This window comes from Lactuca virosa, chromosome 3 (genome assembly GCF_052849685.1).
Source record: "Lactuca virosa cultivar CGN04683 chromosome 3, Lactuca_virosa_CGN04683_v6, whole genome shotgun sequence".
Lineage (NCBI taxonomy): Eukaryota > Viridiplantae > Streptophyta > Magnoliopsida > Asterales > Asteraceae > Lactuca > Lactuca virosa.
The window spans coordinates 151,249,593-151,262,105 of NC_136428.1; the positions used below are offsets into that span (position 1 = coordinate 151,249,593).

General features: G+C 31.0%; 2 protein-coding genes across 2 annotated transcripts; one reads left to right on the forward strand and one right to left on the reverse strand.

The window, feature by feature from the left end:
• Positions 1–819: 819 nt before the first annotated feature.
• Positions 820–4,224, forward strand: LOC145166713 (butanoate--CoA ligase AAE1-like). Its single transcript, XM_079085740.1, has 2 exons — positions 820–1,258; positions 2,680–4,224. The coding sequence occupies exons 1-2, from the start codon at positions 884–886 to the stop codon at positions 4,105–4,107; spliced, it is 1,803 nt and encodes a 600-aa protein (XP_078941866.1). The 5' UTR covers positions 820–883; the 3' UTR covers positions 4,108–4,224.
• Positions 4,225–6,344: 2,120 nt separating this feature from the next.
• LOC145166715 (protein DETOXIFICATION 45, chloroplastic-like) lies at positions 6,345–12,470 on the reverse strand. Its single transcript, XM_079085741.1, has 15 exons — positions 12,323–12,470; positions 11,802–12,133; positions 11,562–11,689; positions 10,467–10,610; positions 10,267–10,391; positions 10,040–10,175; positions 9,574–9,670; positions 9,395–9,495; positions 8,545–8,708; positions 8,371–8,442; positions 8,150–8,266; positions 7,853–7,948; positions 7,654–7,775; positions 7,365–7,419; positions 6,345–6,681 (listed from the first exon to the last, which is right to left on the reverse strand). The coding sequence occupies exons 2-15, from the start codon at positions 12,077–12,079 to the stop codon at positions 6,658–6,660; spliced, it is 1,659 nt and encodes a 552-aa protein (XP_078941867.1). The 5' UTR covers positions 12,080–12,133; positions 12,323–12,470; the 3' UTR covers positions 6,345–6,657.
• Positions 12,471–12,513: the final 43 nt, after the last annotated feature.

Consider the following 12,513-nt stretch of genomic DNA (forward strand, 5'->3'; position numbering starts at 1 on the left):
ATAATATACAATATAATGAAAAAATATATATATGTAATAGTATATTATGGTAGAATGATTCATATATTGTGTTTTTTGTGTTATTAATAAGTGTAACATTTGCATAGAATAATATATAATTTTTTTTTCTTTTCTAAGAATGTAATGAAATTTTTTTTAACTTGTATCCAAAATTTTGTTATTCTTCAAGAAGTTCATTAAATCAAAATATATATTATGTCAGAATGTGTAATTATTGTATGGTTCAATCATATTTGTTATTTTTCAATATATTGATAAACATATTCCGTCAGAATTTTCGAATTAAGAGAATTATCATCTATACAATCATATTTTTAAAATTAATAGAATCTATTTTCCTTAAAATATGTAATTTTTTTTTTTAAATTTATGTTAATTGACTAAAATACCCTTAGAATGAAATTAGTTGGTATTTTTTAATTAAATTTAATTTAATAATATGTATTATTCACTTTCCAAAATTAAATAAAATGATTGGTCCACAATTATACATACAATAACACAATACTTATTTTGAATAAAATAACCTAAGTATATATATATATATATATATATATATATATATATATATATATATATATATATATATATATATATATATATATATTAACATGCAATATTATATCAAAATGATAATTTTTGAACAATTAGTTTTAAATAACGTAAAAAATATCTAAATATACACATAAAAAGATATTAGAAAAATAAAAATTCATTAAAAATATAAAAATTGAAGTAGTCAAAGTACATGAGTACACACGGGTTGTCCAACTTATCTATCTATAATAACAAGAGTACAAATTCATTCTCCTCATCGTGTTTTGATCCCTAAACCTTGTCCCTGAAAGTCCCCACCATCACCATGTACAAAATCCTCAATAAGTCAAAGCCATGGCTCCTCCGCCGTCCAACTCCGGCGACATTAAACCAATTTCAAACAAATCCTACTCATCTTCATCATCACCGGTCTCGTCAATACTCCCAATTGTCCCAGTTGTCTGAACCCACCGACGATTTGCAGCGGGAATCATGGCGATCGCTGGAAGGACTGGTCCGGTGCTCGGCGAACTATGTTCCACTTACACCGATAAGCTTCTTGGAGAGATCGGCGGATGTTTACAGAGACCGGACCTCCGTGATTTATGGATCTCTGAGGTATACATGGGAAGAAACACACAGAAGGTGTGTGAAGCTCGCATCTGCTTTAACTCAATTAGGGATTTCTCGTGGCGACGTTGTAAGTTTTTCACCGGAATCCATGGCTTTTTTTTTAATCTGATTTGCAGATTTTTGCGTCGTTGTGTTCATGGCGCAATAGTTAGATTCTCAATCTAAACCAAATAAACTAAATGATACTGTTTTTTTTTATAAATGAAGTTATTGATCAAAATGAATCTAATTAGCATCTAATAATGATCATTAATAGAATAATAGTTAGATTTTAAGAATAATGCAAAATACATGTAAGTCGTTGAAGAAGTAGGTATTCCGTATTTGGTCGCTGAAATGTATTTCCTATAATCACAGACCACCTAGTTTTTTTTTTTTTTTTTTTTTTAAATCAGAATAATATAATCACCATGTTTGGACTTTTTGTTTGTATTATTATAATCATGCTTGTTATTCTCATTCTAATAATAATAATTTTCTTGTTGTTATGATTAGTAATAATATTTTAGGTGTTTGTTTTAACTTATTAAGGGTTTATTTTTCAATCATATCTTTTATAAACTTATTTTTTTCTAGCTTATTTTTCATAAGTTCAGATTCTTTTCTTAGTATAAGTTATAATAAGCTCATAAGTTGAAAAATAAACAGAAAAAAAAAATGAGTTTATAAAAAATTTCGGAAAATAAATCGAAGTTAAAACAAACAACCCTTGCACATTATTAATTACTATATGCGCTCATCGGCTTCTCTTTCTCGAATAGAAGTTTATTTCTTCAATTCAATAATTTATTATTATTGTTATTATTATAATTATTCAAACAATATACTAAAATTAAGATTGAAATGTTTATTTATATTTGTGGATAAAAAATTGTAAAAGTGAAATTAAAATTTTAGACTAAATGAAAAGGTGCTACAAAGTACAGACATCCATTTTTTTATTTAAAAAGTTACTTTTTTAAACTAAATTCTATCTTTCATATAGTATACAAAATTACACATTTTGTTTTTATATGATTTTACTATATACCACGTTTTTATATCGTTGGACTTTTCTTATGTTATTTGATATATTTTTATATGATATTAAATTATTATTGATAAAAACTAAATCAATAAAACAAGAGTGGTCATAAATGCAAACAAATGTCGTTAGATGCAAAATAAAACTATTCAGAGAATAACAATACAGTTTCAACAGAAAATTATTATTATATTTAATTAAATATCAATAAAATATTATATAATAATTAAAAACAAACTTGAGAGGTATGAAAGTTCACGGATATTATAAAAATAACTTATATATGAAATTTTCTATTCTATATTTTTTCATGTTTTTTTTTTTTCATAAGTATAATCACTTAGTCAAGAAAACTCTTAATTTTGTCAACTTTTAATTGTTTTACATTTTTATTTTTTTTCCCGGTTTTACACTATACTTTCATTCAACTTTCTAGTTATACACTTATTATACTGCCACCGCAGGTTGCAACGTTAGCACCCAATGTTCCGGCGATGCAAGAGCTGCATTTCGCAGTTCCGATGGCCGGAGCCATCCTCTGCACTCTCAACACCCGCCACGATTCCACCATGCTCGCAACTCTTCTCACCCACTCAGAGACCAAAATCCTCGTTGTAGATCATCAACTACTAAACATTGCTTTGCCTGCGATCAATCTTCTCAAAAAACCACCTCTCCTTGTTATCATCTCCGACGACCCCCTTCCGCCACCCTCTGACCTAACCACCACCGCTTACGAATACGAAAGCCTAGTAGAGGGTGGAGTTACCGGATTCTCTGTAGTCCGACCAGCCGACGAATGGGATCCAATCAGTGTAAATTACACTTCAGGAACGACGTCCAGACCTAAAGGGGTGGTTTATCACCACCGTGGTGCGTATCTCAACTCAATCGCCACCGTGTTCATGCACGGAATGGGAGCAATGCCGACCTACCTTTGGTCTGTACCTATGTTTCATTGCAACGGATGGTGCCTCGCCTGGGGGCTGGCGGCCGTCGGCGGAACCAACATATGCATCCGGCGGTGTGACCCTAAAGACATATTCGACAACATTGATCTCCACAAGGTAACACACATGGGAGGAGCTCCGACGGTTCTGAACATGATAATCAACTGTCCTGAAGCTGACCGGAAACCGCTCCCACACAAGGTCGAGATTATGACCGGCGGTGCGCCGCCGCCTCCGCTAATCCTCTCAAAGATGGAGGAGTTAGGGTTTCGTGTTTCTCATTTGTATGGTTTAACGGAGACATTCGGTCCGGGGACGTCGTGTTCATGGAAGCCGGAATGGGATGTATTGCCGGTGGAAGAGCGATTTAAGCTGAAAACACGACAAGGAGTGAGGCATCTAGGGTTGGAGGGAGTCGACGTTAAAGATCCGGTGACTATGGAAAGCGTAAAATCTGATGGGAAATCGATGGGGGAAATTATGTTTCAGGGGAATACAATAATGAGTGGATACTTGAAGGACAAGAAAGCAACCGAAGAGGCGTTTTCCGGCGGGTGGTTCCGGAGTGGTGATTTGGCTGTTAAACATCCAGACGGGTATATTGAAGTTAAGGATCGGTCGAAGGATATTATCATATCTGGAGGAGAAAACATAAGCACGGTGGAGGTTGAAACCGTGATTTACAGTCACCCGGCGGTGCTGGAGGTGGCGGTGGTGGCACGACCGGACGATCACTGGGGGCAAACGCCGTGTGCATTTGTGAAATTGAAGGATGGGTTTAATGTCGCCGGAGAGGATATAATTAAGTATTGTCGTGATCGGATGCCGCGTTATATGGCGCCGAAAACCGTCATTTTTGAAGAGTTGCCGAGAACGTCGACCGGAAAAGTGCAGAAGTTTTTGCTCAAGGAAAAGGCGAAAGCTCTCGGAAGTATTTCTTGAGATGCACAAAGTACAACCATGTGAAGCTGTTGTGTGTTATCAGATGTACACGTGTTTTGTAAATGAATTGGGTAATTGATTAAAAAGTGAGTTTATTTAAAAGAATTTTTTTTTTAATGGCGTGGTTAATGGTTAGGAGTTAGTGTACGAAAACAGTTAGTTTCACGAAACCTTAACACCCGGAATAGAATTCGAGACCTTAATCTAAAAGGCAAAACTTACCAAATGGACTAGTCCCAGATTGGCTATTTAAAAGAAAATTTAAATATGTAATTCTAAACATTAACATTGAGAAGAGTTTGAATTTATAATAAAAATGATAAAAATATTGAAATATTAAAATTAAAATGTTTTTTTTTCATTTGAATTTAAGTAAGTAATTTAGATTTAGATAAATAATTAAAGAAAACTCATGAGACTTTAATTTTAAATTTTTGAAATTAGAAACAAAGTTCATTAATGGAATTGATATGTATTATTATTACATTTAAATACTATGTGAAATTTAATAAAATATAAAAAAATCATAAAATGACATGAGGAAAAAAAAACTAGTTTAAAATACCCATAAAATGACATATGACAAAATAAATGAAAATGTGTCATATGGAAAAAATATTTTTATTTATTAGAGTAGATTTGATCAAAGAAAACAATGGATGTTTTTAACAATTCACAAGAAAAAAATATGCATTTCTATATAAATATTTTCAAATCTAGCCCCAAAATATTTTTCTTTTATAAATTTGGCCCTCATTTAGATTTATTTGAGATTTTTGTAATGTTTCTACTCTATATCCCAAATAAATTAAAACAATTTAAAAAAAAAAGTAAACTATATTTAAAGATCATAAATAATTATTTTACTTGGAACATTGACAAAAAAAATACTAGAATTTAAAAAATAGCTAAAATTATATTCATGTTTTCAGCTTGTTATCATTCAGTTATGCATGTTTTCTTTTGCGTGTCCATAGATTCGAGAGCTTTTACCAATTTATATAAGGGAAAACCTTATAAAAACCCAATATATTTTTATCAAAGTTTTAAAAAAATCATTAAACTTTTTATTTTGTATGTTAAAACCCTTATATTTTTTAAAATGTATCATTTAAGATATTGAGGTCGGTAAATCCTAGATAGCAAAAAATGTTAGGTAATCGATTCTCAACGTTTTGATTGTTACAATTCATTAGATTAAAAATTTTCAAAAAAAAATATAAAGGTTTAAATGCACTAAAAAAATAACATAATGGTTTTTTTAATTATTTCGTGAAAATAGATTAAGTTTTTCTGAGGTCTGAAAACCTAAAACAATAATTTAAGAAAATATAAGGATTTTAGTGTATTAAAAAATAATATAATGGTTTTTATATAACAAAACAAATCTATTACCAGCTTATTTTGGTAACAAATGAACAATAACTATATAAATTGTCATCTTATAAATATATTTTTGTTACATACATAAATACTAGAATTTAAAAAAGAGCTAAAATTATATTCATGTTTTCAGCTTGTTATCATTCAGTTATGCATGTTTTCTTTTGCGTGTCCATAGATTCGAGAGCTTTTACCAATTTATATAAGGGAAAACCTTATAAAAACCCAATATATTTTTATCAAAGTTTTAAAAAAATCATTAAACTTTTTATTTTGTATGTTAAAACCCTTATATTTTTTAAAATGTATCATTTAAGATATTGAGGTCGGTAAATCCTAGATAGCAAAAAATGTTAGGTAATCGATTCTCAACGTTTTGATTGTTACAATTCATTAGATTAAAAATTTTCAAAAAAAAATATAAAGGTTTAAATGCACTAAAAAAATAACATAATGGTTTTTTTAATTATTTCGTGAAAATAGATTAAGTTTTTCTGAGGTCTGAAAACCTAAAACAATAATTTAAGAAAATATAAGGATTTTAGTGTATTAAAAAATAATATAGTGGTTTTTATATAACAAAACAAATCTATTACCAGCTTATTTTGGTAACAAATGAACAATAACTATATAAATTGTCATCTTATAAATATATTTTTGTTACATAAATAAATCCTTAATGTTTTTTATGCCCCAATAAACCTTGAATAAAAATTGACTTTTTTAGCTATGCATAAACAAAATAAAATTGGTAAACAAGAAAACCTTCAAATAACATTGCAAATAATGGTCAAATAATAAATTTTTGACTGATTCAAAAATAAAAACTAAATGTCAAATGTGGTCCATAATACTAATTCAATCTTTTGGTAAATTGTAATAGTTTAATAAAATATTTATTCAAATTACAACCCTTTTGATATATAAAATTCCAAAATAATATCATAGTCAATTTCTAGAAACAATCAAGCTGTACATAGCGACAAAACATCATGGCCTTTATAGCAGGCCACCCACTTCAGCAGAAACAAAATAAGCCTTCCAGATAGCCATTTTTATGTCTTAACCCATTCAGAACTTTTAGCACAAATGTTGTTAAGGCCAAATCTTAATGTGAAATTAATTGGCAAGTTTTGTACTTTGTAGGTGGAGCCATGTCTTTCTTCATTAGGTTTGTTGTGAAACAGCGATCTACAAAAAAAAGTTTACTAAAATGAAACTCACAAAATAAATATCAAAGATGGTGTAAATGTATTTTAATTTTGGTAAACTATGGATAAATGTTTGTTTCTACTAATTATTTGGGTCGAATATGCTCCCAAATAGCAACTTTCCTATTGTGGAGCTTTTTGAAGAACATTTAAAAAAAATAATAAATATTTGTGCATTTACAAGCTCAAATTTGAAGTTTTTTTCATTCATGTTTAATTCGCCATTTATTCAGTTTGATGCGTTAGTTAATTAGATAAACTATAACAACATATTAAAATTATAAATTTAAAGAAACAAAATAACAATTTATGTAAACATAAATATAAACTGGACATGCAACACTTGTTTTTTTAGTGAACTTAGCGTGAAATAGATACAAAAAAAAAATTAAAAAACTTCCTAAAAAGAAAATATAAGACGTATTTTTTTTATTTTATAATAATGTAAATATTAACATAGTTAAACTTAAATGAATTTAGAAGTATAAAATTATCTGTTGTTATTGTTATATTTCTCTAGTTAAGTAGTTAATATATTATATAGTTATTTTAATTTCTTGAGTCGGTGCGGATGTGGCATAAAATAAGTACGAAAAAAGTTAAAACCAATTTTAGAAATATTAAAATTTTGTAATTATTATATTATATGTCTAATCAACTAACCTCGGTTGCAGGGATCGCCTGCAAGAACCACCATGGACCATTTTTCTGTGCTAACCTGCAAAAACAATAACGTAAATCTCTCATTGGTTTCTCGAATTAAATTAAATCGTCTTTTGCTCAATGATACTTTTTGTGAATTCAATCAATGTAATTATTATTGTATTAGTTTATCGATTTATTGAAAAAGAAAGTTGTGTCATGTCATGTGTGTGGGATTGAAAATTGAAAATTGAAAATTAAAAATTGAAAATTGAAAGAGAACAATAAGCATATTATCCCGGCTTATTACCTTATATACCCTGCAATCGCACGCATTCCCATGAACAATGTCAAGCCAGCCCAAACTCCCGCAAGACCAAAAACCGAAGGTGCATAGAGTAGAAACACGGATGACATTGCTCCCACCAACATCTAAACAAAAGGGTAAAATGGTCATTTACTCACATTTAGACAGTAAAGAAAAAAGAAAAACGGTCCTTAGTCCTTACCATCGAGCATGCTGCATACGAGAAATCTGAAACTCCATAATGAAGACCATCGTAGATATAAGCAAGAGCAGTGATGGGTTGACTCGCACTCACAAACTATAAATAAAAAAAATAAAAAAATAAATGAAATGTAAAGTCATTGATTATGATTAGACATTAATAGTACATTAAGCCTGCAAATTTTGTTTCATTGACATCAGTCTCAGTGTCAGTCTCCATACAATGCATAACACAGTACAACCTGTTCTGTTCTGTTGTGTCCTGTCCAAATAAGGCGTAAAAGATAGGACTACTTACCAGTACACCGGATCTAACAATGGATAGAACTTCTGCATCATTGGTGAACAATTTGGCTAAAGTACCAAAAGACAAACCCAATATTATGGCTAAACTAACTCCAGTTATTAATCCAGTCTGCAATAGAAAAAAAAAAAAAAAAAAAAGCAAACCATTTCAAAAATCCATAACGCAATGAAAAAACTCCATGCGGTTTGTTATTAAGAGTGAAAAAATTGAACCTTTAGAGCATAAAATGTTATCTCTTTAACTCTGCTGTAATTTCGATTTGAGAAAGAAGTTGCAATCAAAGCCTGAAAAAATTACATATTTCTTGTCACACTCGTGAATATTACATATTTCGACATGAATATTACATAAAATTATTACATATTTTTAATTAACTAATTAATTACCTGGCCAGCTGAAGCTTGGGCATCTGCAAGGAGAGATGAAGATAACCATACTTGTAAGCATATTTGATGTGCAGCCATGGCAATTGGCCCTTGCCTTGCAGCCATTGATGTACTCAAAGTCACTGTAGCAACAGCAGCTAGAGTTCTCCCAAGCAAAAAACCACCTGAATATAAACCATAAATGGTCAGAATTAGACAAGCTTTCTAAGAATATTTTTTATGATTGAGGATAAAAAGGGCATCCACGTCTTTTGCGTATACGAGGGATTGAGAGAAAGTCCACGTCCCATCTTTTTAGGTCGGACAAAAAAGTATAAGTTTTTTCCTATTGACATCGGTCACTAGGACAAAGATTTGCAACTTTTGTCACATCAACAAAAGTTGCAGATCCTGTCCCACCATTGTAGTAGGACAAAAAATTGCAACTTTTGTCCTATTGTCACAAGGACAAAGATTTGCAACTTTTGTTGCATCAACAAAAGTTGCAGATCTTGTCCCACCATTTTATTACGACAAAAAAGTGCAACTTTTGTCCTATTGACATCGGTCACTAGGACAAATATCTGCAACTTTTGTCGCATCGACAAAATTTGCAGATCCTGTCCCATCTTTTTAGGTGGGACAAAAAGTTGCAACTTTTGTCATTTTGACATCTTGTCTCACATTTTTGGATGAGACAAAAAATTGCAAATTTATCCTAATGGGACAAAAAAAAATTGTAACTCTTGTCCTATTATCATGGGTCCCGATCCAATAAATGTCAAACCCAATATAACTTGTTTTATTCTGTGTAACAAAGAGGGCATAGGATTTTTAATGGAGACAATCACAATGATGATGAAAAACGTACCGGATTTCAGATAACCTTCGAAATGTAAATCCTCCATTTTGGGTAGTTTCAACACCGTTTTCTTATTAAGATACCATATCATTGCAATGGTTACAATATATCTAAATAAATAAAGTAAACATTAAAAAAAAAGTAAAATAAATTTATTTCAAAAGTGATGTGGCCATAGAAGCACGTACTGTGAGGTGATGGTGGAAATAGCAGCACCAGTGACACCCAACCCGAAAACATACATGAGAATGGGAAAGAAGAATACAGCAGCTAAATTTCCTATTCCTGCACATTTTTTGTAGATGCATGAGTAAATAGTAAATAGTTGTCTCTTTTTTGACTTAATGGACTTAATGGGTTAATCCAGTAATTGGGTAGATTTTTCAAAGTACAAAATAAAGTAAGATGCTATATAGACAAATGAATAAAAGTTTTAAACCATTATATTTCTTGCATTTAAGATTTAACCCTTTACTTTTTCCTTCCATTTCCTCAAATTTGTTGTAATTATCACAAATGCATTTAAACTATTGGCATTGTTACATCTTTAATACTCTACACCAAAAAAGTTAGCTTCTTTTTTGCCAGGTGTCTTATTTCAAAATCATTTTTGAATAAAACTTTATTCACATAACAACTTAAACAAATCCTTACCTAGACAAAATACAGGAGTTTTTGTGTCCTTAAATCCACGAAAGACACCTTGAATAGCAAGTGAAAGTACAACTGCAGGAGCACCAAGTGCTCTAAGTTTTAGAAACCGTTGTGCAGGAATACGCATAGATGAAGCCTAATTAACCAATCAATATATGAAAGGGTTATTTACGTAAATTCACAATAAACCTTATAAACTTTGTAATAACTAAGAAGTATCAACTTACAGATGATATGCCCATCATATTGAGAAAAGTTCCAGCTCCAAAGTACAATGCCGCAGCCTCAATTATACCGATTCCAACAGATAAAACTAATGCGGTAGATACCGAGGGTAATTGTCGTCTTTTTTCTGTTTAAATAGTTACAATTTAATCTTTTTTTTTTCTTTTTATGATAAGATTGGTATGTTTTTAAAAGGGTATACCTGAATCTGATTCACTTTGTGAATACTTAGCTATGTCTTCAGCCACAAATGAAGTTGCAACACTAAGTAGGGGAATGTTGAACACCTTTGATACAATATTGAAAATTGATATGGAAATACCAGCTGATGCCAATTCCAAAGCACCTTAAAGTGGAATTGGGTATAGAATTTAGAATCTATTAAGTAAAATTTCAAATGAGTAACAAAAGTGGGAAGTTTATGAAGGAGATATTAGGAAGTATGATCTAAATACTTGTAGATTATCTATGGTTGTCATTTACTTAATCCAGTAAGTTATATATGGGTGTTTCTTTTTTACTTAATTTAGAAAGAAGAACATGAGAGAGAGAAGGGCAATTTTGTCATTTACCATGTATAACTTTCAAATCATTTGACAGATTCACAAACCAAACACGATTTTACAAAAAAATGGATTTCAGTTTCACTCCAATCCCACAATCCAAATGCCGCCTAAATCTATCCCCCTTAAGTCCCTAATCTTTTTTTGTTTTACAAATTTACCCTCAATTAGGGGGCATTTGGTTCACAAAAATGTTTATGAAAGGAACCAAAGCTATCAATGAAATTGGAATATGAAGGAATTGTAATTTGTCAAGGACTCAAGGTTTGTTTGGCAGAAATGGAGTGAAATTCAATAATAAAAAACTGAAGAATTTTAAAATTTTACTCATAATCAAAGATTTTATATTTATTTATTCCAATTTATATATCACGAGTGCTTTTTGGTCTTTTAATGAAAAAGGTTGGAAGAACAAGATTTAACTCTTTCCAACTACCCCTAGAAATGGTGAAAAATCCATCAAACATGGAATTTGAAGGAATCTGACAGAATTGAATTCCATACATTTGGCAACAAAATGCACCATGGAATGGAATCTCCAATTCCAATTCCGTTGGAATCCATGAAACAAACACGCCCTTACTTTTTTCTTCCATTTCCCAATCGTGTACTCATAAATTAGCTAAATTGGTAACATAGTGAACTAGTTCTAGAATCATCATTCAAACAAAGCCAAAAAAAAAAGCAACCCCATAAATTCTTAATTATTATTTGAAAAAAAAAATAATATTTACCTAATCTACCAATATAAGCTGTCTCCATAAGTTGTGCCAAAGGTTCGATAGCTTGCCCTGCAATAGCAGGCAATGCAAGCAATACAAGCTCTGTTTGCACACTTGGAGGCGAAGTCCCCACCGATTCACTAATCAAAACAAAAACAAAAATCAAGATTACACATTTCAAATCACTTATATATAGATTCAAAATAACTCAATAAGCAACTAAAGAGATGATCAGTGATTCAAGAATCTTACATTGGTTCATCGATTGACCCATTTACGAGCCTCTCTCGTGTTTCGTCTAATCTTTCATCCAAATTAGATGCGTTTTGATCGTAATCCAAAGCTTCTCGATCAGTAATCAACCCACAATTCCTAAGTACATTATCGAATCTTAATCTCCTACTCTTAATCCCAGTTCGAATTACACCAAGGTTTTGTATTTGTAACTGGGTATCGAAATGCCTCCTGATTGCTCTTTTTTCAGTTATCACACCAGCTATTCCACAGCTCAATGCACCAGCAACCGCCATTTTTGCCCTAACTTTGAGCTTTCGAGGCTAAAATAAGACTACCCAATTCAATATCTGCAAGAAGTAGCAGAATGAGGTCATTACTTCATAACATAAAAGCTGGAAATAAAACCCTTACAGAATCTTTATTTTTCATTCATGATTCATTCAGTGCAGCAGTACCTTTTCAACTTTTCGTGGTTGAAGATTTTGAAAAGACATAAAAGATTAGAAATTTATGATATTTAATGCAAGAAAGATTACCTGGGGTTGTTGAATGCAGAGGTATATGAATGATTTGTGTGGAAATTTGGTGTGCGAAATGGGTAGTTGGGAGATTGAGAAGAAAGTAGCAGACATGAAATCCGAGAATCAAACAAAATTGGGGTGGGGTCTACAATGTAAAATTAATCGAATTTAATTTAGAACCATGTATAGAATGAATTTTATAAGCG